This window comes from Suricata suricatta, chromosome 16 (assembly GCF_006229205.1).
Source record: "Suricata suricatta isolate VVHF042 chromosome 16, meerkat_22Aug2017_6uvM2_HiC, whole genome shotgun sequence".
Lineage (NCBI taxonomy): Eukaryota > Metazoa > Chordata > Mammalia > Carnivora > Herpestidae > Suricata > Suricata suricatta.
In genome coordinates, this window is record NC_043715.1 from 18,362,205 (window position 1) to 18,388,072 (window position 25,868).

General features: G+C 43.0%; 1 protein-coding gene across 3 annotated transcripts; it reads left to right on the plus strand.

Annotated features, from left to right (window-relative positions):
• The first annotated feature begins 53 nt into the window (after window positions 1–53).
• On the plus strand, window positions 54–25,868 carry DYNC1LI2 (dynein cytoplasmic 1 light intermediate chain 2). Of its 3 annotated transcripts, none has more exons than XM_029926354.1 (13): window positions 54–209; window positions 376–449; window positions 2,696–2,812; window positions 7,175–7,405; window positions 12,320–12,489; window positions 13,648–13,741; window positions 14,725–14,860; window positions 16,847–16,958; window positions 17,775–17,834; window positions 18,626–18,667; window positions 19,063–19,180; window positions 21,211–21,327; window positions 21,445–21,942. In XM_029926354.1, the coding sequence occupies exons 1-13, from the start codon at window positions 103–105 to the stop codon at window positions 21,540–21,542; spliced, it is 1,476 nt and encodes a 491-aa protein (XP_029782214.1). In that variant the 5' UTR covers window positions 54–102; the 3' UTR covers window positions 21,543–21,942. The 3 variants fall into 3 exon arrangements, with proteins under 3 accessions (XP_029782214.1, XP_029782215.1, XP_029782213.1); XM_029926355.1 differs by having other exon boundaries at window positions 21,448–21,942; XM_029926353.1 differs by lacking the exon at window positions 21,445–21,942 and adding an exon at window positions 22,902–25,868 and having other exon boundaries at window positions 58–209.

Sequence of the window (25,868 nt, forward strand, 5' to 3'; positions counted from 1 at the left end):
GGTGCGGGGCGGGGGTGGCGGGCGGCGGGCGGCCCGGTCAGGGTCCTCGCGGGTCCTCGGCGGGCCCGGGGGAGGGCCCTCTTTGTGGCTGCAGTTGGCAAGATGGCGCCGGTGGGGGTGGAGAAGAAGCTGCTGCTGGGCCCCAACGGGCCCGCGGTGGCGGCTGCCGGCGACCTGACCAGCGAGGAGGAAGAGGGCCAGAGCCTGTGGTAAGACCGCGAAGCGGCCGGGATGGACCGGCGGGGCGAGGGAGGGTGCGGCCGAGTGGGGAGCTGGTCGGACTGGGAGGCACCGTCGGACAGACTGACGGGCCGTCGCGGGCCTGTCAGGTCCAGGCTAGACCCTGGGATGACCGCTTTGCTGTTATCCCCACAGGTCCTCGATTCTGAGTGAGGTGTCCACCCGCGCTAGATCCAAGCTGCCGTCCGGCAAGAACATCCTGGTCTTCGGTGAGCGCCGGAGGTGGGGCGTTGCCCGGGGAGTTGGGGTGGGCGAGACGGGCGCCCCTCTCACAGGTTCCAGGCTTCCTCTCTCCTGCCGCCTGCCCGCAGCCTGCCTCGCCCAGGAGATCCTGGCTGGACTGCCGGAGAGTGGCCAGGTCCAAGTCCACCGTGCCTGAGGTTGGGATATCTCTTTTGGAGAGTCCAGTGATGCTGGCGTGGAGGTGTCCCCACATTCCTTAGTCATTTGGCCGCAACATCAGCCTTACTTTAAATGTCACTGGTTCCCTGTGGTCACAGTCTCGAAGTTTACCAATTTGCAGGTGTGGAGAGGGAGATGAGTATATGAGGTTAGGTGGAGGAGGTGGGGAAAATGAGGTGACTTGGGGGTCAGGGCTATGGGGAGATGCCACCAGAACCATTTCTCCGTCTTTATGAGTAGGGCACAGTCAGAGACTCTGCAAAGGACAGCAGGTCCTGGGGTCCTCACTGGGGACTTTACTGCATCGTTCCAGCCGACACTGCTGGTTTCCTGGGTCAGGTCCTTTAGAATGTCTAGTCTCAGTTCCCTTCTGTAAGTGAGGGAGTTGATCAGGTTCATTCATCCAGAGAACCCATTTGTTGGGCAGTTCCTATAGGCTGGGCACTGGGATGGCACAGACATCCCTCAGACACAGCACGATGGAGACAGATACGTTGGTAGTTACACTACACCATGTTGGCATGGGAAGATTATCGCGGGGACTTCACATTGCTTGATGCTATTTTGCAAGAGGGTATTTTGGGGTCAGGTGTTTTAAAGAATGAGCATCAACATGCAGGATAAGAGGGTTAGTGTTTGCAGTAACAGAGGTAACAGGAGGGTTTGTGGGTTTGGAAGCTGCCATTAGCTCCTTGTGGAAGGTGACTGATGAGATAAATTGGGTCAGATTGTGGAAGGCTGAAGAGTTGATGCTTTTTCCTGGGGGCCCCTGATTCTCAAGGGCCTTTGTTTCATGTCCATCTCCTAATCCTTAGGGAATCACTGTGAGGGTGGTTTTCCCAACTTTTTGAGGGGAGCTTATGGTCTTTTTTAGGTGATGACCATTGCAGAAGGTAATAGAGGACCTTTAGAGAGCGTCAAGAAGTGGGGAATCAAGGTCACCAGATCTGTGTTTTAAATTTTTTTTATTAATGTTTTATTTATTTTTGATAGAGAGAGAGACAGAGCATGTGAGGGGGAGGGGCAGAGAGAGAAGGAGACACAGAACCGGAAGCAGGCTCCAGGCTCTGAGCTAGCTGTCAGCACAGAGCCTGATGTGGAACTCGAACCCACGAACGTGAGATCTAACCTGAGCCGAAGCTGGAGGTTTAACCGACTGAGCCACCCAGGCACCCCCAGGTCTGTGTTTTAGAAAGGAAATTCTGGCAGCAGAGTTGCAGGTGGCTCAAAATGAGCAGGTATTGAAGTCAGGCTGATGTTGTTCACCATGTTCCAGATGGGATGTAGGGTGTCTGAATACAGTAGTAACAGTGGGGACGAACAGGAGGCCTTTGATCTGTGTAATGCCTCTTAATTCTCATGTCCTGTAATTCCATATTATTAAATCCCTAGTAATATTTCTGGGTGATGGTGGTTCTTAATGTTTAAGATTTCTCTTTCGAGTGTGGGAGTGGTTGTTGGTTGGAGGGGTATGAGGAGGCACTTGATAATTACTGAGATTGTGCTTAAGAGTTTTACTTAGGTCTGTGATTATTTTCACAGTTTCCTAGCTTTCAGGATCCTTATGAAAGAGAGATACTAAAACTAAAAGGGAGTAATAGCTTCTATTCTTCATGATTGTGAGGCAGGATCAGACGTTTTTAGTTCAAAGTTGTGGGCTTTAAGATTAATTATATTTTGAAGATTTCATGCTTTTCTTGTGGTAAAAGTTTATTCTGTGTGAAACTAACCCCACCTTTTACTTTCAATTTTCCAAATACATGTCTTCTAAATTGTGGTCAAGATCTGTGGACCTGCCGTATTCTCTCCCTTGTGAAATAAGGATGACTGCAGTAGAATATCATTTTAGATCTTGGAATTTGCCACCTTTGTCACCACCATCCCCCTAGTCACTCTTACAGCAAAGCCTGTTTTGTTTATGATGAGTGCAAGTGAGACCTCAGCAGCAGGCTCTGTGTGAAATTCTTTGTCGTCACTTGTGTGAGTGTCAAGATTCCCCATCCTTGCTTAGAATAAATGGCACACTTTGCCTTCTGATGTACATCCTATGTAGGTGAAGATGGTTCTGGTAAAACAACCCTCATGACTAAACTTCAAGGAGCTGAGCATGGCAAAAAAGGAAGAGGCCTAGAGTATCTCTACCTCAGCGTCCATGATGAGGACCGAGATGGTGAGTGAAGTGTTGCTCTGTGGTAAGGGGTAAGTGCGTGTCTCAGACTCTGTGGTTGTGGCTCCTATTTTCTGTTTTGTTCTATGAGAATTAATCACAGGGGATTAGATGAAGTGTATGTCTTTGTAGGATTTTACCTACTTTTTTAAAGTTTATTTATTTATTTACATGAATAATCTCTATACCCAGTTTAGGGCTTGGACTCATGACCCTGAGATCAAGAGTCACATGCTTTTACAGGGCACCTGGATTGCTCAGTCGGTTAAGCTTTCGACTTTGGCTCAGGTCATGATCTCATGGTTCACGGGCTTGGGCCCCGCATTGGGCTCTGTGCTAACACCTCACAGCCTGGAGCCTGCTTCAGATTGTGTCTGTCTCTTTCTCTGCCCCTCTCTCATGCTCTGTCTCTCTTTCTCAATAACAAAAGTGAATAAACATTAAAGAAAAAAGAAAGAAAAAAAGGTTGCATGCTTTTCTGCCTGAGCCAGCCAGATGCCCCTTTCCTTTTTCCTTTTTATAGTATGTTAGTCAAAATGAGGAATGAGGCTGTTAGCTGGTGCTCTGGGTAGCCCCCGTTACAAGGAGCTATTGAAAGTAGAGTTTCAGATGCACGTAAAGTTAAGAAAGATGTTTTTAAAACCTTTGGACTTTTCTATGAGAGAAATGTTTGTCAGATTGACTTGGACGCATTCTTACTCTGCCAGGTCTAGTGGAGCATCTGAAATTTGTCTGATTCAGAGAGTAACAGTTTAACAGATATTCACAGGAGAATTTTCTAGGTCTCTTTGTGAAAATGTAATAAATGCTCATTTCCAGAGGTGAGGGTGTTCTCTCTTAATTCCTTATCTCTAGAATGTGGATAGTAATAGTTTCTACACAGGGTAGTTGGAAATATTAACAGTGTATGATAAGCATTCATAAGGATTAGGTATTTCTTAAAAATTCTTATAATTATGAGTTGGGTTGGAGTAATAGTTTTTGGTAACCGCTACTCAGTAATGCTTCCTTTATAAACTTAAACCTTTATGAATGGCTCTAAAGTAAATAATCATTGGTGCTTAGGTCTTTGCATTTGTAGGAAGGTTATCTGTGTAGCATAAGAGTGAAGAATCTGTTTTAGATTACTTTCTTTATATTTGCCTTTATCCGTTTAAAGAGTAAGGATCACATATAAGGGTGATTATGTAAGGGACTAAATCCTACCACCTCAGTTCCCTGTTTCCTTTTTGCCAACTTGAAGAAGTTGGACTTAGGTCCTTTCCAGCAGTATAATTTTTATTAATTTTTTGCTCTCCAAGAGTTATTTCACAGAGGTCATGGATCAGGATCTACTGTTAAAGCTTGGAGACCTGCATTGTATTAATGTTAAGGTGATGGTCATTTTAGAACCCCAGAGACTTCATACCTGTTCTTCCTCTCCTTGCTTCTTTTGCTGTGCCGAACGTTGCTTGAACGATGTGAAAGAAAGGTAGGAGATAGCCTTGGTGCTGAGGGCTCTTCTTGTATGAAGAAGACAGAGGCATTCAAGTGCCCAGCTGGGCGCATTGGCATCAGTGTGGGTACGGGTGGGACAGAGGGGCCGCTGGGCTAGGCTTAGAGGGTCTCATATTGTCGGAGCCTTTTGCGTCCAGTTTTTGTTGGGCAGCATGGTTGTTGTGGACAGCACTTGGGTTTTGGAGCCAGCAGAACTGTTTAAGAGTCCCGCTCCCATAATTGCTAGTTGTGACTGACCTAAGCATTCCACACCTCAGTTTCCTCATTTGTAGAACTGGGTAACCATACCAGTTTTGTAAGTTGACAGAATGAGAGGTGGTGCGTGTTAGGTATAGCCGGCTACTTGAAATACAGTGGTAGCTCTAGTACCCTTTTGAAAGTACAAGACATGGTGTAGATACTCTCTGAATCCCTATAGCTGCTTTTATCAAGATGGCATAAGTATATATCATGCCAGAGCATCATATTAACCATATTCACTTGCCTCTGAGTTGAAGGACATGTTAACATTTATTTCACATTCCATAAGGTTGCCTTAAAAATTTCCTGGTCTCTGCATTTTTAGGCCACTTACTTACGGGTCTGTTTTTGTTTTTGCATGTCTTTTTTTGATGGAAGAGTTACCCTTACCAGTAGTTAATATACATCTTTTAGTAGTTGTTGATTTTTACAAAGTTTTTTTTAACGTTTATTCATTTTTTTTTTGAAGACAATCAGAGCGTGAGTGGGGGAAGGTCAGAGAGTGAGGGAGACACAAAATGAGAAGCAGGCTCCAGTCTCTGAGGTGTCAGCACAGAGCCTGAAGTGGGACTCGAACTCACAAACCATGAGATCATGACTTGAGCTAAAGTCGGATGCTTACTGACTGAGCAACCCAGGCGCTCCTCCCTGCCATTTTTTTATTCTGTGATATGACTGGGTTGTAAATATACATTTTGCAGACAATCACACAGAGAAAATGGTCTTTTGTCCCTGGTTTTTGGTGGGGGATGACACATCAAAGGATCACTGTCTCCAGGGCTGTGGACATCAATTTAATGTCACATGTGGTATGTGTGATCTCCATGCACATGGGTGATAATGTGTAGTGGGCAGTGGGAAGAGAGGCTGAAGAAAGGAACGATGCCTGGTGAGGGGAAAGCGTTAAAATCAGCAGGCTTCAGGTGCAGAGCAGTATCTTTGAAGGCATTCACAGAACCCAAACCCAAACCACCGTCTAAAATGTATTAGAATTCTGAAAGTACCTTATTATACTGTTGAATAAAGTTGTGAATATTAAATTTTTTACAGCATATGTTTTAATGAATTGATTATACAAAAAAGGGTAGTTAGCAGAAGATAGGTTTTTATGTATATTTTGGAATTTATTGGGAAAGAAGTTAGTGAAATGATACTTTTGATTATAGGAGTTTTCCCTCAGGGCACTTTTGTAAGAAAATTATTTCTCAAAAATAATATCTAAAAACTTAAAAAAAAAAAATTACCATTTTGGAGAATTACCTTCTATGGTTTGATCATCCAGTTAGGATTGTGGAAGCACATGCTTCATGAAATGTCAGCAGTTGCACATTGTGTATATGTTTAACTTATTATTATGGAAAACGAAGGTACAACATAGACTAGAATCATGAACTCCAGTGTATGTGTTATTTGCCTCAAACAGTTATCAGGTCTTTACCAACTTTATTTCAACTATACTCTGACCTGTTACTCCTTTCACTTCACACTGGATTATGTTGAAGCAAATTTCAGCCATGGTATTTCATCTGCGGATATTTCAATCAATATGTCTAAAAGATAAGAAAATTTTTTTTTAAAGTTTATTTTGAGAGAGGGAGTGTGCACACAAGTGGGGGAGGGGCAGAAAGGTGACGGGAGAGAGAGACAATCCCAAGCAGGCTCTGCACTGTTAGCGTGCACCCCGATGCAGAGCTTGAACTCACAAACCATGACATCATGACCTGAACAAAAATCAAGAGTCAGACACTTTACAGACTGAGCCACCCAGGTGCCAGGCACACATAAGGGTTTTTTAAAATTTAATCTTTATTTATTTAATTTTTTTTCCAGAAGAAGAGAGAGTATGAGCTGGGAAGAGGGGCAGAGGGAGAAAGAGGGAGGATTGTAAGCAGGCTCCACACTTAGCACAGAGCCTGACAAAGGTCTCTATCCCACAACCCTGGGATCATGACCTGAGCTGAAATCAAGAGTCAGACGTTCACCAACTGAGCCACTCAGGCATCCTTTAAAGATTAGGATTTTTAAAAACATACCATATTTTTATACCAAAAATTACTAATTCCTTAATATCAGGCATCCAGTAAACTCATACCTCCGTGTGTATAAGTAATGATTTTATCTTGGCATTTAAACACAAAGGTCCTGTCTCTTTGGCACCCTTGGTAGCATGGGAACACGCTGCTTAGTGTGCCTGACAAGAAGACCTTATTTAACCGCAGGCTGCTCAGCACAGCTTGGCTGCCTCATAGATTGCTGATATCTGAGGAGAATGGGTTATGTAGACAGTAGTGCAGTTGACCAGTGAACATTTTAGCTTTTATATGTATCTTGATTCTCATTAAGAGCTAAAATGTCCTTTACTCTTCATTCCACAGACATTGCTGGAATCTGTTTACATGTGGACATAGTATGTCATGATTTAAAAATTTTAAAGCTTAAATGGTTCACCAGGTACCTTGACCAAGGCTTACTGCCCACTGAGTGCTTGAGCTCTTTTCTGATTAGGATTTCTTGTTGTGTTTTGTGTGGAGTTCAGTCATTGTCACCTTTAAGTTCTTGATTTGGCTTTTTTCCAGCTGTGCTGATGGTCATTGTGAGGTAGTAACTTAGCTTTACTTCTTTTCCTAGATCACACACGCTGCAATGTGTGGATTCTGGATGGAGACCTGTACCATAAAGGTCTGCTGAAGTTTGCAGTTTCTGCTGAGTCCTTGCCGGAGACCCTGGTCATTTTTGTGGCAGACATGTCTAGGCCTTGGACTGTGATGGAATCTCTACAGAAATGGGCTAGTGTTTTACGTGAGCACATTGATAAAATGAAAATTCCACCAGAAGAAATGAGGGAGCTGGAACGGAAGTGTAAGTAAAATAGAATTTTCTCAATTGGAAAGTTGACTAGTCTCTTGGGATGGTTCAAGCTACCTTCCTTTTCACAGTGTCAACAGATTACAAAGCTTCCTTTACAGAATATTTGGTTTTGTTTGCACCATTTATTTCAGAGTTCCGCTTATGAATTCAATAGTCAAAATGTACTTAAAGCAGTATTATTCTCAAGCATCACAGTTGCAGAAGGTAAATGAAAGCATATTCCTTTTTTTCATCTCCTTGGTTCTTTTTTACCATAAAGATTCTTTGGGGCTCCTGGGTGGCTCAGTCTGTTAAATGTCCGACTTCGACTCAGGTCATGATCTCTTGTTTGTGGGTTTGAGCCCTGCTTTGGATTCTGTGTCTCCCTTTCTCTCTGACTCTCTCCTGCTCACACTCAGTGTCTCTCTCTCAAAAATAAATATAAACATTAAAAAAAATGAAAGATTCTTCTCTTCATTCCTTAAAGTTTGATCAGTCTATGGGTCTTTTTGCTTTTCTGTTACTCAGGCTGCCAGAGTTTGCATCAATGGGTGTGGAGACTTAACTGTCAGTCCATTGCTCTGGGATTCCATTGAGGTCTTAAGGACTCTTTTGTTGACAGGTTTAAAGGAAGTCCTTAAAGGAGACTAATCTTTCAGCTTCTACCTTAGTTCATTTTGTCATCAAGCAAGTATGATTTAGTTAGGAATAGGAAGTCATTTTTTTGTCATTAAAATGAAAGGCTATTTTAAGACTAAGGACACTCAGGTTCTTTTGACAACAAAGAACTTTCAAATTAAAGGAAGTTCGTTTGTTTTGTTTTCCCTTGGTGTGATTCAGAAGCTTATTTTTCCTTTCTCTTGCTTCTGCACTTACATCAGCTTCTGTCCCCTTGCCAGGGAAATGGGAGGGGCAGGGGCTAGAGCCATGGCAGTGTTCAGCAGTAGCAGTGTTGGCCAGGACAGGCTTGGCTCAGTCTGGCTTTCGTCCACAGGATGACATCATTCTCTTTAGTGAATTAATGAGGGCTTCTAGGGCATGGCACACGGGATCTTCACACTTACTGGCAAAAGGGCTCGGAAATTTTGATGTGCTTTTCAAATCAGATTTCTTGCTGTGTGTCTTCTTGTCACAAATTCCTTTTGCTCCTGTCCCACATTAGCTAAAACAAGGAATTTAACTTCTGATACTTTGGTGTGTTGTGTGCATGTGTACTACAGTGGTTGTTCTGCAGCACGGTTCGTCTGCCTTCAAACACTGACCTTTCTAGATAATGCCTCTTTTTCCCCTGGAATAGAGACCCTAAAGACAACTTCTTAGAATAGTTCTGAGGCTGAAGAGCTGTTTGTCTTTCACTGCACATTTAGCATCCTACCCAGATTAATGGGTTAATGCCCTGGAGATTTCAGTCTCTGAATCTGTTTTCATAGTGTTAAAACCTTACAAAGATTTTTTTTTTTAACCTTGTAAAGATTTTTAAAACAAACACAAAAGCAAGGTTGAGCCGTGGATATTGTTCTTTCCCAGAGAGGAGAAATATGTGCCTTGTACCAGGTTTGTTCTATGCACTGGAGATGCACACAGCAGATGAGATGCCTCCTTCTGGGGATCTTTAATTCCCCTAAACTATTGAATTCATTTTTTGCTTAGTCATTGATGCTTATGTCACTTAGGATCAGATTTACCTGCTTGTGACACAAAACCAAAATAACAGTGCTTTAATAAGACTGAAGTTTATTTCTCTCTCCTGTAAATGAAATGCAGAGGTAGGCAGTTCAAGCCTGGAAAACAGCTCTGGAAAGTCAGGTCAAGGATCCTGTCTCCTTTCTGTTTATTGCTTTATCATCTCTAGGGTGTGGTTCTCTTCCTCTTGACAACTAGAGCTGTCACTGCCTTTGCATTAGTGTTCTAGGCAGCAGGATGGAGGAAAGAAAGGTTGAAGGGAACATGCCTGTTGTCTTTCTAAGGAGGCTGGGAAATGTAGTCTGTATGGCCATGTGTTCTAGATATCCGGATTTGGTTTGATTATAAGGAAGAAGAGGAGAAAGGATATAGGAGGGCAACTAGCAATTGCAGGAACCACGTCCAGGCCTCCTGACTCTGGTTAACCTTCTGAAGGCCTCTCTTGTTTTCACCACCCTTTGTCTGAAATGTTTGGAATGGTAGTCACGCCGTTGTGTTGCATGTTGAAGAAGTGCCTTTGTTAATGCTGGTTTTAGGTTACATTTTAATAAAGTACTTGGCTGCCATCTCGCACATCAGACTCTCCTCTTTGCAGATTAGTTGGACTCTAGGTATTGTATTGAGTGAGTGAAAAGCTGTCACTCAACTTAGTTTCCAATCTAATACCAGTCTCCAGTCTGCTGAGTTTGGAAAACTGCTCCATGGCGGCACACTTTTTCAGGATTTGGTCCCCCAGTGGTCCTAAATCTCTGGCAGCTGTTTGGCAGTGAGCGGAAGGCAGAGCAACCCCAGAGCCTCTAGAAGGTAGTGCTTATGTAAGTTAGTCTTGTCTTTCCTGCTTTATATTTGGCACTTCCCTTACTTATCAAATAGAGAAGAAAGATTAGGCGCTGTCTGTGGGATTTTTCAGGACTGTGGAACCAGTGGGTCATCAATGAGGTAGGAAGAAGAAGATGAGAGAAAGGCGGCAGCAGCTAGGGTAGGGCTCTCTGGTCTCCTTTTGCCACCCACTATTACGTGATGCTAAAAGGGGAGCCCCTGGGCGAGCTGTTGGCTCCTTCTGTGAAATACTAGGCATCTCACCATTGGAGAGAAATTGTTAATACTGTGGTAAGTATGCACCCTAAGGGAAATGCACATTTTATTATCTGAATAACACAGTGCTCTTTATGTTCTTAGTATCCTTCCTTTCACCAACCTCTGTGTTATGAATACTTTGCCTTCCAATTATTTTCTGAAATGCTGAGTTATTAAAAAACATGCGTATTTCCTATGGCTACTGGATAGCCACAGTTAAGTTATTGCTTTAGAGAGTGACTAGTCCAACCCAGAGCTTCCCACTATTTTCGTATCATGGCATAGGTAGAATACAACGGTTTGTGTGGCACACTGGGTAACGGAGTTATATGAAGCAGACCTCTGGGGCTGCCCCACTCTTGCCTAATCCCACAGACACTCAGCTCACCTGTAACCTGCTCCAGGCTCTGCCATGCTCACCCTAGTTGAGGGCCTCATGTGATACTGGGCAGTGATAAGTATTACCCAAACTTAGACTAATGTATTTTTCAATGAATTGAAGATTTGTTAAAATACTTTTAAGGAGATTCATATGAGAACCTTTCATTTTTTTCATGATCCTTCAATAACCTTGCTAAGTTAATGAGAAAACCCTTCTCTGTCTCTGTTTTTTTAAAATGCAGTAGAGATCTGTCAAGTGTTTATATTGACAATGGAATTCTATGAATGAGCTTAATTAAAGAAGCTGTAAAATGAAATGTTAGTTATATCTGCACTTTAGGTCTTAGTTGAGATGGTTTTCAACTTGTTCAGTATTTTAGGAAAGACAATGTATTCTTAGATAATTCCAGGAACTTATATACTGATAACCTAAAATCGCTACAAGTTAAAACTCATTGTTTTAAAATGTTTGAAACCTGTTCTGTGGATGAAGAGGAGTATGTGCACCTTTCCCTAGGTTCTATTTAATCCAGTTATTTGCATTTTTTTATCAGCCTATTGTGGATGAGACTGAAAGGCATTTTGGTCCTTTTGTCCTGTTGGGCGTAGAAGGTAGAGCTGCTTGTTTGCTGTTCTAGCTTATAGTAGCTTTAATTCATGGCCTGTTCTTTGGCCTGACATATGAGGCTTGAAGTCCCCACGAAAAGGTGTGGGTCCGTGGGCTTTGTGTTCACTTGGTTTAACCAGGGCCATGAACCATTCTCAGCCTGAAGGCCCTCCTGTGGGATTGTACTTTTGATCCAGGAGTGACTATGTGTGCTAAGAAGTGGACATTTTACCGCTGACCCCTGTTAGGAACAGGTCCGTCAACACTGCACAGTGATTCAGGGTCTCCTAAAGATGAGACTGGGTCCGCAAGAGTGAGAATGATGAGGAGATGTGTGGATGGTGCTGGCCAAGCCCCAGCCTTGCTCCTTAGTGCAGACATAGCTGTATGGAAACGGCATGTTCTTGTGGAATTCAGGTGGTTTTACTCTTCTGATTTTTTGAAAATGTATATACAAGAAATGTGGCTTTCTTCATAGAAACTATTAAATAATAGAATCTACTAAAACCTTAGAAGTTTTTAAAGCCTATTTAAGGGATGCCTGACTGCCTCAGTTGGAAGAGCATACAGTTCTTGACCTCAGGGTTGTGAGTTTGAGCCCCCATGTTGGACATAGAGATTACGTAAAAATAAGATCTTTTTAAAAAAAAATTAAATCTTTTGGGGTGCCTGGGTGGCTCAGTCGGTTAAGTGTCCGGCTTCGGCTCAGGTCATAAGCTCACAGTTCATGGGTTCGAGCCCCGCGTCGGGCTCTGTGCTGACAGCTAGCTCAGAGCCTGGAGCCTGCTTCAAAATTCTGTGTCTCCCTCTCTCCCTGACCCTCCCCTACTCGCGCTATCTCTCTTTGTCTCTCAAAAATAAATAAAAAACATTTAAAAAAATTTAAATCTTTCTAAAATAGAAAAATAAAAAAATTTAATACCTGTTTAAGAGTTAGATATAAGTAAACATGTCCAGGGGAATCTGTTTGCTGCTCTGAAATAATGCTGAGACTGAATGTGTCAGAATTGGCATTTTGTATCACCACCTCCAAATCCCTGATATTACAGTAAGGCAGAGTTGGGAAGTTTGTCACAACTCTATTTTTTGTGCTTATTACTGCCTTTTTCAGTTTTCTAAAACTGGCATGTGTATTTTTATTTGTGTGTGTGATTTTCCTTTCCTTTTTTCACCTGTAGTTGTGAAAGATTTTCAAGACTATATTGAGCCTGAAGAAGGTTGTCAAGGTTCCCCACAGAGAAGAGGGCCTCTGACCTCAGGTCCTGATGAAGAAAATGTTTCTCTGCCACTTGGTGACAACATGCTGACTCATAACCTGGGAATCCCTGTGTTGGTGGTATGCACGAAGGTAAGTGCCAGGGAATTGTAGCTCTGCCTGGGTTTGGCCAGTGAGCAGTCACCATCGGAAAGAAACTGAGAGGCTCTTGTTGGGGGTCTTCCCATGGGACAGTTGGGATTCATAATTCAGGATTCATAAGGTACATTAAATATGTCAGGCTAGAAAATATTGTCATTTAATGTTGCTGCTAGAAACGAACGACGTGCTGGGATGTTGGTTTATACAAACTTAGTTAATCTCTCCACTGTCAACTGTATTGAGTGATTTAAACTCAGAACTGAAAACAGTTTTTTTAAGGCTCTGTAAACCAGTTGGTCTAGCCTAAATTGATAGTTAAAAAATCATATAGAAGAGCAGAATTCTTTTGGGGTTTTGGTCATTTAAAGTCTGTTGGATTTGAGATGATTTTCAGGAGAGAACATAACACTGAAAAAAGAAGGAAGGGAACTCAGTTTCTTCTCCCCTGTAGAGTGATGGTGTGGGAATGAAAATTAAGTTGAGTTGTAGAGAAACAGTTGTTCCTCTTAGAAAAGAAGAAAAAAGTAGCTTTAAAACCATTTTGGGTTTATGAGGCTCTTGGCTTGCTCAGTCAGATGAGCGTGCAACTCGATCTCAGGGTTATGAGTTTGAGCCCCATGTTGGGTATAGAGATTATTTAAAAATAAATAAACTTAGAGGGTGCCTGGGTGGCTCAGTTGGTTGAGTGTGTGACTTCACCTCAGGTCGTATCTCGTGGTCCGTGAGTCTGAGCCCTGCATCAGAACCTGTGCTGACAGCAACATTTTGGGTTTTAAAAGTACTTTATTCCCAATCACAGAGTGTGCCATTTGCATTATATTCTGTGAGATGGGAGTCCTTTGGAGGGTGCAGTGCACAGCCTTGTCCCACTGCCTGACCGTGTTTGATTCTTAGAACTGTGAGGTGATCAGACTGTTATGTCCCCACTTTGCAGCCCTAGAAACTGTAGCCCAGGATGAAGGGGGAATCTCCAGTTGCTTTTCACTCTTTTCACTCACTTTCACTTTTGTCTAATTAATGTTTAGACTCTTGGCTGTGGCTTTCTTCTTTGGAACTATGATAGTTTATTTCTAAAGAAGATGCTATTCCCATCCTCAGCAGGCAGAGAAGCAAAGAGGTGACTCCTTTCTCTTTCTTTCTTCCCTGCAGTGTGATGCGGTGAGTGTCCTGGAGAAGGAGCATGATTACAGGGACGAGCACTTTGACTTCATCCAGTCACATCTACGGAGGTTCTGCCTCCAGTGTATCCTTGGAGCGCTGTGTCAGGGCACAGGAGCACAGGCTCCCCCTGTGCTAATTCAGGCTTCCTTCTAGATTGGCATCTTCAAAGAGATAAAGAACTTCCTGAATCTAGAATGGTCTTCTGCCAGGGAAAAACTGGATACATCTTTTTATTAGTTTTGTATTTTACTGTATTAGAATTTGAGACTAATTTGTGTCTGCCTTTCATTCATTTATATTTTTAATGCTGTACACTTGATAGGCTTTCATATTAAGAAGAAAGCTGTTATGGATAGTCTTATTACCAAACTACTTTTATCATATCTTGGAAATCTTTTTAAACTTTGCTTTTTTGCAGAAAAGGGTAATTACCCAAAGCAGTATTGTTATAGATGCCACATAGAGTTTCCCATATGTTTATGTTTTGTGGTGTCCATGAGACAGAGAGTGCATCAGCAGTCTTTTGAGTCATATTTCTGTAAAAATACAGTAGCAAGTGGTGCTACATCCCCACATCCTGGGATGGTGATGAGGGATAGTTTCCTACCACTTCCTGGGCCTTTTATCTTGTCCAGCTCATCAGAGGGTTCTGATACACGTAGGTACCCAACTCTTACAGAGGATGTGCTTAATGATAAACTGGATCACACGTGAACAACTGTGTGTAGGAATGAATCTGCACCCTGGATATGCTGAAGGTGTTTTCCTCGGCTAATCTCAGAGGCATTAACTTGACTGCTTACGAACCAACCTGATCAGTCAAAAGACAGCAGTCTGCATGTTAAAAAATGAACCGCATGGCCTGCCACCATTGGCATCCTTTATGCTCTTGACATGTTTCATCTGTCATTACCATTTTAGTTTTAAAAGTTTTAACATTTTCTGTTGGTCATGTATTGATCAAAAACTGATGAGCCTGTGAATAGTAGTTTGAGGATTATGCTTGGATATGTTTGCTTTTGTCTCCTCCTGCAGTGAATTGGTTTTCCTTAAGCAGATTATTAGATGGAGCAGCCTTGATTTACACATCAGTGAAGGAGGAGAAAAACCTCGACTTGTTGTATAAGTACATTGTTCACAAAACGTATGGCTTCCACTTTATCACGCCTGCCTTAGTTGTGGAAAAGGATGCAGTTTTTATGTGAGTTCCTTATAGGTGATTTCAAATGCTTGTTTCATAGTATATTTGCTCTTTTCTTTTTATCCTTCCAAACAAGGTAACTTTTTCTCTCTTGTACACAGCCAGCTTTCTGCTGCCTTGGGGCAAAGTGGTTGGGCTGGACCTCACAGGGGATAGATATACCCGGATCTTTTCTAGATTATTTACCATTCTGCTTCAGTCTAAGGGAAGTAGGTGGAGTGTGGTCTTGGGTGCTGCCTTTCATCATTGAGAGCAAGGTACCATTTTAAGCCAGCCATTTTTGCCATTTATTGTCAACTCCAGCAGGGATGATTGCAGGCACCCTTGGTGGTGAACCTGTCAGCATGGGCTTTGGCTATACTGAATGTGTGTTGTGTTTTTGGTGTTGTGTATTTTAGGAGCCATGGGTGCTAATGGTCCTGGGCAAAGACTTAAGATACCTGTCTGTTCTGGTTTGTGTTTTTTTGTCACTGGAAAATGATGAGTGTTTTAGATGCGTGAATGAATGTTAAAGCTGTGTAGCCTCTGAAAGGACTTGTGCTAGTAGATCAGTGTTTGTAGGCTTAGATATCCTCTTGACTTCAGAATTACAGTTCATTCAGCAACTGCTGGGCACTTACTAGGTGCCTGGGTTCTATGCTAAGGACACAGAAGTGAACGGGACGTGGTCACTGCACACCGAACTGGAGGGCAGTAATGGGGTAGTGGAGGCAGTGCAGCAGGGAGGGCAGAGGGGGTGTGTGCTAGGCAGGCCAGAAGGAATGGAGGGGCAGGAAGGATAGTCTTTGAGAAGGCTGAAAATTTGATAGTCAAGAGCTTTAGGACTGAATAGGTTGCTTCCTGAACATTTAGGGAGAACCTCATTTGTGCTACTCACAGATAGCAAAGCTGGAGCTTTGGGTGGATTTTAGAGGATTGTTCTCCACAGCAATCACATAGGCACCAAAGACACAAGCTCTGAATGATATGTGAGTGCCCAAATTACTTGTGATCCCAAGGAACAGGAAGACAGGTTGAGGTTCAGGGCTGGTCTGGAGAGGAGCATCTCACAGCTTCTGAAGGCTGCCTGGGTCGTGGCTGTGTCTTGATCATACCCTGTCCCTTTGAATCTTTGATCTTGTTGGTAATTTACCTATTTAGGAGCTGGTGAAGTCAGCAAAACCATTTGGGTGGAGTACCCTGGGTAAGAGCACCCTCTTGTTTATAGAGTGGTGAAGCAGGACGTAGATGGAGAAAGGAAGACCTCTGAGAACAGTCAGCAGCCATTTTTTTAACATTTCTTAAGAGTTCAAAGATAACGCTGTAAAGGGTATTTTACAGTTGCCCTTTTAGGAGAGTCTGGTGGGAACAATAGGCTACTGTAGCTTAACTCAATGGAATGTGGGTGCCATCCTGCTTAGTGATCTGATCGAGCAGGGAAGCACCCATGGAGGAGCCTCAAGGACTCCTTGTGTCCCTCTGGTTTGCAGCCCAGGAGAGTGCAGATCCTGCTTTCCTACTTTGCTCCGCGGTACATCTTCCTACACCAGTAAAATTAATGAACTAGTCCATAAGAAAACTGTTTTCGGAAGAGTTCTCAGTTCCTCTACACCAAAGCCCAAGAGAAATGATCTCCTCCAGAGCTGTGTGTGCTGTTCCTTGTGTCCTCTGCTTTGTGGGAACAAGGCCCCATTGTGTCCTCGCTCTTCTGGGTGGAGTTGTGTGAAAGCTCTGAACACTTCCTGTGGGTCAGCATGTGTAGTCAGTAAGCTCTCACTCTGGCTCCTTGGTCTTGGGCCCCATGAACTTGGTAGAGAACAGTAAATTTTGGCTTCTCTGTCACAAGCTACAAGGCAACCCCAGCAGCTACAGACCAGACCAGCTACAGACCAGATCTTGTGGGAAGGGGTCTCACCTAGGAGCCCTCGCTAACCCGGAATGTGCTCTAACATGTGCTGTAAGGCAGCCCCAGGAAGAGCAAATCATTGCCTATCTCTTTGCTTTTAGACCTGCAGGCTGGGACAATGAAAAGAAAATAGCTATTTTACATGAAAACTTCACAACTGTGAAGCCAGAAGATGCATACGAAGATTTTATTGTGAAACCTCCTGTGAGAAAGGTACCCCGATCAGTCACTTTGAGTTTTAGGTGTTTCTCTCTCTCTCTCTCTCTCTTTTTTTTATGGGGGAAAAAAACCTTTAAAGAAATACGTCTTTAGGGGTGCCTGTGTGGCTCAATTGGTTGAGTATCTGACTTTGACTCAGCTCATGATCTCATCCTTGGTGGATTTGAGCTCTGCATCAGGTTCTGTGTTGACAGCTTGGAGCCTGGAGCCTGCTTCAGATTCTGTCTCTCTCTCTCTCTCTCTGCCCTTCTGCTCACACTCTATGTCTCTCTCAAAAATAAACATTAAAAAAAAAGAAGAAAAAGAAGAAATATGTCTTTAAAAAAATAAAAAGAGCTATGTCTTATACATTGAACCATTTTCGGGGGAATAAAAATGTAATCCAAGAGCCTTTTACAAAAAGTTCAGGTGAAGTCTGGTGTGAACATAAATGGCTCCAGGTGGTGGGACGTGAGTGATGGAGTGCCCGCAAGGAGTTGGGTTGAAGTTTCCCTCTAAGTCTTGACAATGCCACCGCCACCTCAGGATCACTGAGATCCCTGTGCTCCCCTGATCTGTAGGCCCTGGTTTAAGAGGGGTTGTTGAGAACCTGCCAGACTTAAAAATGTCAGTTGGCCACATGGTTTGGCTGGTCTTAGAATAGAGTTGATGCCAGGCTAGAAACATATAATTGTGCAGTTGCTACAGGGACTCTCCCTGGACCCATGTTGAGACCCGAGCCCAAGATTCTTCTTTCAGTGACCATTTTGACAGTAGTTTGAGTGTTCTTGGCCTGTGACCACAAATGGTTGTGTCACTTCACTTTCACAGCTGGTCCATGACAAAGAGTTGGCAGCCGAGGATGAGCAGGTTTTCCTAATGAAACAACAGGTAAGAAAAACCAGTGAGGCCAGAGGCCTTCTCTTGCATGAAATGCCAGTCCCCTGGGATGAGGTCGAGGGCATCACAAAGAGCTTGCAGCTTTAAAGGGGTTGCCACCAGGTCTCCTTGTTCCCTCCCCTTTCTAGCATTGGTACAGAGTAGGGGTTAGACCTCAGGTGATCCCCTACCTACTTGCAGACTCTCAACAACAGTAGGCTTGATATCATGTTAAGTACCCTTTCTCTCTTGAAATTAGGCTTTTTTGGCATAACACTCCCTGTGTTGACAGTTTACCAAGTGCCCTGACTTCACTTCCATTATTTCACATGGTCCCACAAAGCCCTGAGCTTGAAGGCAGGTGAGCTGATGTACCCAAATTGTAGGTGAGGAGAGAAATTTCCCCAGGCTGACAGTTCAGAATGCAAACCGAGTCTCCCCTTTCTGTTTTACTAGGACTGTTTGTTATTAGACATGTCACTTAGATGCGTCACAGGTCTTCCTGATGGTCCAGGCAGCTCAGCAGAGGGTGTTGACGGGGGTTTTTTGTTTTTTGGGGTTTTTTTTGGCCAGCTGGTCCTCCTTTCTCCTTGCTTCCTTAACTCCAAAACTGGTTACTTGGGTTATTTTTTTCACCATGTACCACATTTCTGAATTTAAATGTTTTGCATGTATAATATAAAACCTGGCTTGGTTGTTGTTAATGGCGCCCTCTAATGGAGTACTGGGTAGTAAGTGTTTCTCCAGATTTCCGTCCACTCTGCAGGCCTCGATTAATGGCCAGTGTGTCCCTCTCTTTGCAGTCACTCCTTGCCAAGCAGCCAGCCACACCCACGAGAGCTTCTGTGAGTACCCTAAAATAAACGGGGTCAAGACCCAGTGTTGTAGCTGTTTTCACACTTTATGCCATTATTTCTAAGAGCTTATATTTGTGTGGGGTTTTTGTATTTTCAAAGGGAATTTAGTTTCTCTGAAGGCCCAGGGCCAGGAACAGAGTAGCGGACTTAGGAAAGGAATATAGCTCTGGGAAATAGAGTGAGCAGGCTTTATTATCTTGATGTCTCTTCTCTAAGGAGAAACTAAGGTCCAGAAGGATTCTGAGCTGGGAGCAAAGTCTCAGTTGTAGCACCTTTCTCCTTAGACTGTGAAAAATACCCTGCAGATCATATCTTCATTTTTGGAATATGTATTTTTTGTTATTTTTATGTTTCTATGTAACATGGGCTGGTTTTGGACTTAGGAATCCCCTGCAAGAGGACCCTCTGGCTCTCCAAGAACTCAGGGCCGGGGAGGGCCAGCGAGTGTGCCCAGTGCCTCCCCAGGCACATCAGTAAAGAAGCCGGACCCAAACATCAAAAGTACGTATCCTGTCTCTGTGGAGAGTGTTTATAGTCTTGGGCCTGAGCTCTGAAGGGGTATGTGGCTGGGTTTGGAAGGTGGAGGCCCATGGCAACTGGGCTGTTCTTTTCCCCAAGAAGGGGCTGCTTTCCACTTTCCTTTGCTCAAGGGGACGGGGCTTGTGGTTGGCAGACCCTTACACTTGGTTCTGTAAGACATCATTTAGGCCATTCAGGGTCTTTCAAAGAGGAATATAACATAAGTCACTTTAGAATGTGTATTTTGAGGATTGCTTGGGTGGCTCAGTTGGTTGAGTGTCGAACTCTTGATTTTGGCTCAGGTCATGATCTCACACTTCATGGGGTCAAGCTCCACGTTGAGCTCCACATTGTCAGTGTGGGATTCTCTCTCTTTCTCTGCCCCTTAGACTTGCATGCTTGCTTGCTGGCATGTGCTCGCTCGCTCTCTCTCTCTCTCTCTCTCTCTCAAACTAAATAAACATTAAAAAGAAATAAAGGTAGCTCAATCAGTTGATCTTCTGACTTTAGCTCAGGTCATGCATGATCTTGCAGTTTGAGAGTTGGAGTCCCACATTGGGCTCTCTGCTGTCAGCCCGGAGCCTGTTTCCTATCCTCTATTCCCCCCTCTCTCTGCCCCTCCTCTGCTCACTCTCTCTGTCTCTTAAAATATTTAAAAAAAAAATTTTTTTTAATGTTTTATTTATTTTTGATACAGAGAGAGACAGAGCATGAGAGGGGGAGGGGTAGAGAGAGGAAACACAGAACCGGAAGCAGGCTCCAGGCTCTGAGCTAGCTGTCAGCACAGAGCCTGACGCGGGGCTCGAACCCACAAACGTGAGATCTGATCTGAGCTGAAGTCGGAGGCTTAACCGACTGAGCCACCCAGGCGCCCCAAATATTTTAAATAAACTTTAAAAATAAATAACGGCACCTGGGTAGCTTAGTCAGTTAAGCATCTGACTTTGGGTGGGTTGTTATCTCACCATTTGGGAGTTCGAGCCCCACTTTGGGTAAGCTCCAGCTCTACTTCAGGTGAGCATGAGCCCACACTTTGGCTGAGCATGAGACCCTGCTTTGGATGAGCTCAAGCCCCACTTTGGGTGAGTCCCACTTCTCTCTCTTTCTCTCTGTCCCTCCCTCCTTCCCTCCCTCTCTCTCTCTCAAAAACAAGATAAAATAAAAACAAATCTTAAGTAAATAAATAATAAATGTTTTTAAATGTGTAATTTTTGAGAGCACACACAAGCAAGGGAGGGACAGAGAGAGAGGGAGACACAGAATCTGAAGCAGGCTCCGGGCCCTGAGCATCAGCACAGAGCCCAGCGTGTGGCTTGAACCCACAAACCATGAGATCATGACCTGAGCTGAAGTTGGACGCTTAACTGACAGCCACACAGGTGCTCTTAGAGTATGCAGCTCTTGATCTTGGGGTTATGAGTTCAAGCTCCACATTGGGTGTGGAGATTACTTTTAAAAATAAGTAAAATAAAATAGAGTGTATATTTTGAGTCCTTGGTTTTGTGTCTCATTTTTAATGTTTAGCATATATGAATTGTGGGAGTTTCTTCCCACTTCATTTCTCTTGTCAAGCTCAGTTACTTAGAATTGTAAGTAGCCCTTATCCCAGTGACTTAGTAATATCCAGACTTGCTGGCTACAATAAAATGCTCAAAAATTTTTTAAATTTAATTCTTATGTGTGCAATAGATACCTCCAATTCAGAATGAGACCTTTTCACATCAGCTTTAGAGTGTTAAGGGCTTATAAAACTTTGGAAAACACTGCCTTGTGGATAGGGAGATGATATGGAGCATGAATTCTGTTATGTCCCCAATAGGTGGGAAATCTATAAACAGATTTGCACTTAACATGCTAATAAATGAGTAGCCTTGGCAGTGGCAGTAATGAATGTGCTCAGTGTCCTGCGAAATTGATAGCCACAAATGGACAATTCCAAGCTGAAAACTAGTTTTGTGGTGGTGTTGAGTCATCCAGGTGATGTGAGGCTTGTTTTCTTCATGTTTCCTTAGATAATGCAGCAAGTGAGGGGGTGTTGGCCAGCTTCTTCAATAGTCTGCTGAGTAAAAAGACTGGTTCTCCTGGAAGTCCTGGTGCTGGTGGTGTGCAGAGCGCAGCCAAGAAGTCAGGTACTAAAGGGCCCTTGAGATCTGTGATCCTTGCGGTTGAGCAGTGTTGGAGGTGGGGGTGTGGACAGGATCACCGTTAGTTATCTGATGGTTATCTAACATCCTCCATGTTCCCAGCAGCCAAGCAAGTAAGCACATCACCTTATACTGAGCAGTACACTTTGCAGCATGCAGGTTTCTTTGGCACATTTAAAGGTGGGATTTGTGTACATTGATTGGGTTCTCAGGAACTGACTGTTGGGTGGGTTGAGGTATATCCTGAACTATGTAACCTTGGTGTCAGAACTACTCGTTGGAGGTCTGGTCCAGGGTGTAGCATTGATATTTTATTTATTATGTTTAATTTTCTGTGATGCTTTATAAGGATATTTGTTCACTGTCCCTAATCTTGCCATGAACTGAGCCTGTGAACCTTTACTGTCTCACTGAAGGGTCATCAGTCCCTCCTCGATGAAGCTCCCACTTGTCACAGGCACACTCTCTGTGGCGATCCACACTCCTTCCGTGTGGGGCAGTAGAGCAAGTCTATGTCTTGGAGGCCTCTGAAACTGAAGAGCTGAGTTCCTTGGGAATTACCCATTTTGCTGGGAAGCTCTAGGCTATTTTTTTTTTTTAACATTTATTTCTGAGAGACAGAGCGTGAGTGGGGAAGGGGCAGAGAGAGAGGGAGACACAGAAACCAAAGCAGGCTCCAGGCTCTAGGCTCTAGACTCTGAGTTGTCAGCACAGAGCCCAAAGTGGGGTTCAAACTCATGGACCATGAGATCATTACCTGAGTCGAAGTCGGACGCTTAACTAACTGAGCCACCTAGGTGCCCCACTAGGCTATTTTAAAATGGGTTTGCTTTTCACTTTCTATTGACTATAAGGAATGTTAATACTTTTTGCCTTAACTGGTGTTTTCAAATCATAGGAGGCCCTTAGAAAATCACTCCATCCTCAGGGCAGCCAAACCTTTAGGGACTCCTAAGTTCTTAGAGACTTCATCTGGTCTGGTGGTCCAGGCTGAGGGCTGGTATTTCTGATAGGAGAAAAGGGTCATTTCCATGCCCCAGCTGGCATTTGACAACAAAAAAATATGAGCCTTGACTATGTCTGACCTTAGTCTTATAATCTTATTGAAGCATGGTGTTTCCAGGCTACCCATGTTAGTTAGAGTATTGTAATTAAAAACAAAAGCTAAACACCTATCTAAGGCACAGAAAGTAGTTTGCCGTATGCCAGAACTCACATGCCACCTCTAATGAGGAGGTGATGACAATGCATGGGATTGGGGGTGGGTGGTAAGAGTGTTTTCAGAAAGGCCCTTATATTTGGCACAACGCCTTGCCCAGTCAGGGGGCAGTTACGTAGTCGGAGGAACACGGACCTGTTGTGTTTGGAAGGAAGGGTTGAATTAGCCTGTCTCCTCGTAGTCTTTGCAGTGAACAAAAGGCTTGCTTTCATTCTTACTGAGGTCACTACAGGTGATTACAGAAGTCTGTATAAATTTTAAATGTTCCTTTTGAAAAATTCTTTTCTGTTTCCCATCACTGCTGCTTTTTCTTTCTTTCTTTCTTTCTTTTTTTTTTAAGGACAAAAGACTGTGTTGACAAATGTTCAGGAAGAACTGGATAGAATGACTCGAAAACCAGACTCCATGGTAACAAACTCTTCAACAGAAAATGAAGCCTGATCCTCCTTAAAAAGTGCATATGTAAAATGACCAAATAACTATGTATATTGATCTGCTAAGACAAGGATTTTTCTGATATGGCACATGCTATCAGTTTTTTGGGGCAGGGGAGATGAACTTAAAAAAATACTTCATTGGCTTGTCCGAGTATGAAATGCACATTTAGGAAGGTTACGTGTCAGACCCCTTTGTTAAGGATAACCCTTGGACTCTCAGGCATGTGGCTCTTTCGTGAGAAGCAAGTGCAGCTGGGCCTTTTGTGAAAGGGAGGGTAGATTGGGAGAAAGAGGGCCCGCTTTCTTTCAGGGTGGAGCAAATGAGACCAGGAAATCATTGATCAGAGGGTGGTTAGTCTGACCAGTTGAGTGTTAACAAATTCACTTGTTCTTGGGAAGCAGATTAAGTAGCAGCAAGTCCAGGAAAGAGAATGACGGAAAGGAGGAATTTGAGAAGTGACGGTGGGGAAGCTGAAGGTTGGAGGAGATGAGGAAGGAGGAGACGAACGGTGTTAGTAAATACCGTGTGTTCAGTAGAAAGTCGAATAATCATTTTTAAGATTCAAAAGTATTTCCAAACTAAATACTGAGAAAATGGGAATAAGACTTGTTCTGAACGCATCTTTAACTTAAGAAAGATGTGTGAAGTGTGGGGGTGCCTGAGTCAGGCGGAGCTGACACAGGTGGGGAAGATGGCAGCTGCCCGACGCACACGTGTGGCCCAGGCCGTGTCCTTGGGGGAAGAGCTGGCTCCATGCATGTGCCTCCGGGGGCAGTCACTGTGGAGTGTGTTTAAAGTCAGCAGTTACAAAATTAGTTTAAGTTTGAATTCTTTTCTAAATAGCTCCTGTTTTGTTTTTTAAATTAAAAAAAAATTTTTTTATACTACCACAGGCTGGCCTACTAACAGAGAATGGGTAACAAACCTCTCATTTTACCATAATGCAATGTGCTACAGAAAGTTTGAGGGAGGTTTGTAATGTAATTGCACTCTGATGAACTGGCTTGCACCAATCCCTGCCTTACGGTCTGTGGACACCTTCACAGAGTTCCATTGATGCAAAAGGGTCTTGTCCTAGCTCTCTGGTCTGCTCAGTGCTATCAGATGGACAAATAAGTGTGAATGTTTTATATTGAAAATGGAAATGATACATTTCTCTTACTTGTGTTTTTCATAAATGTAGCATTTTTTTCTTAAGGAAACAAGAGTTTCCGTGTCTCCATTTAGGGCAAATTCATGCACATTGTCATGTCCTACCACCATTCTAGAAATGACTTCTGTGGATTTGAAATGGCACTTTTAATTTTATATGTGACACAACATTTGAATGCAAACACTACCATTGATTTAATATGTTAAACATTTGTTGTCAAACCAAGGGGAAAAAAACCACAGTTCACTTATGTGGAGTTTACTTTTTTTATATGAATGTTTGTTGTACTGAGTTTGAAAATAACTTCCCTAACGTCATTACTTTTACATACCAGATTTGACTGACCACTAACATAGTACTGGGCATAACTTAATATCCTGTGTTGTATATAATAAGACTCCAAGACTGTCTTGAATTGCTTTTTTTGTAAAGGTCTGAACACTGTTGAGAAAGCTGAGTATTTAGTTGCCTTTCTGACAAACATAAAAACATGTTTTTTGTGCCAGTCTTACTGTTACAAAAAATACACTTTTTCAACCCTTTTTAAATTCAGTTATTTTTTTAATGTATTGTGGCTTCCAATCACCAGATTGTCCACGTAATGACAGTAAACTGACTGTATAAGGGTAATTGTGGTGTAGTGACCAGTAGATGCCCAACAGTTGTGGCCACACTGATGGTGGGGTCACTTAGCCCTTCTCTCTATAGCAGCTGGGATGGGGGTGGGCGCAAAATGATTGATCTCAGAAAGAAGACAGAATTATTGGAAAGGCACATGCCTATGGGGGATACAGTTTGATTTCAAATTGTAATGCAGAATTTCACTTTTTAAAAAGTTTTTTTTTGTCATTTAAACTCATAAGCACTTTTGTGTCAATATAAGATGTACTAAAACTGATGAAGTGCTAGGACACCTGTCTTGTGAGGGAAGGTTTCTTGGAGATCACTTTGAGTTTCTCATAACAAGTGGATACTCCTAGTAGTGGAAGACACTGGTGCGCATGTCATGTGCTCAGTGGTTGCCAAAGTCTACCAACTTTGGGAAGCTGCAGGGTTCTTTTTGGGGGGTGGGAGGAGGGGAGATTTTTTTGTTATTTTGGGGTTTTCAAGCAGTGGAACCAAAGGCCAAACAATAAACAGCCTTTACTTTTTAAAGTAAAATTCATTTTATTTGCAGAATACACTTGTATGGTAGACTTTTAAAGACAATTTTCTGACTATTTATATATATTATAGTGGTTACATCTGCTGTTTGTCTTTAAAATGGAAAAATCAAAGAAATAAGCCCAACCTTGAAGATCTGGCCACAATAAGGGCCATGAATTGGTCTTTCCTAAAAAATGCAACGGGTATGCTGCTAGAATTATTTAATTTTGTTTGCACTTTTTTTTGATTGGCATTTTAAAAATCACTATTTAAACTGATGATGTCGTATTTTATGAGTTTAACAAACTTGAAAGTGACTGCTCTGTACATCATGACCTTAACAATGTTGATGCTGTAAGTGAAAGTTCACTGTCGTCTCTATACTAAGTTTATTGGTGTTTTTAACTTAAAATTAGGACTGCAGATTATTCCCCCACCAGCCTTAGTCCAGGGGTGTGGCTCTAACTGGATGCAGTTATGCGGTCATGTGGAACCTTGCTTTTTAGTGCTGGAAAAGAAGATGTTTCTAATTACTGGCTTCAATAAACATGAGTCCAGACTGCTTACAAA

Excerpts from the sequence above, each read along its gene's own strand:
- DYNC1LI2 (XM_029926353.1), top strand. The coding sequence starts at position 103 with ATGGCGCCGGTGGGGGTGGAGAAGAAGCTGCTGCTGGGCCCCAACGGG. Across the intron at positions 13,742-14,724 it reads ACGGAGGTTCTGCCTCCAGT|ATGGAGCAGCCTTGATTTAC; the intron begins GTATCCTTGGAG and ends GCAGATTATTAG. Across the intron at positions 14,861-16,846 it reads GAAAAGGATGCAGTTTTTAT|ACCTGCAGGCTGGGACAATG; the intron begins GTGAGTTCCTTA and ends CTTTGCTTTTAG.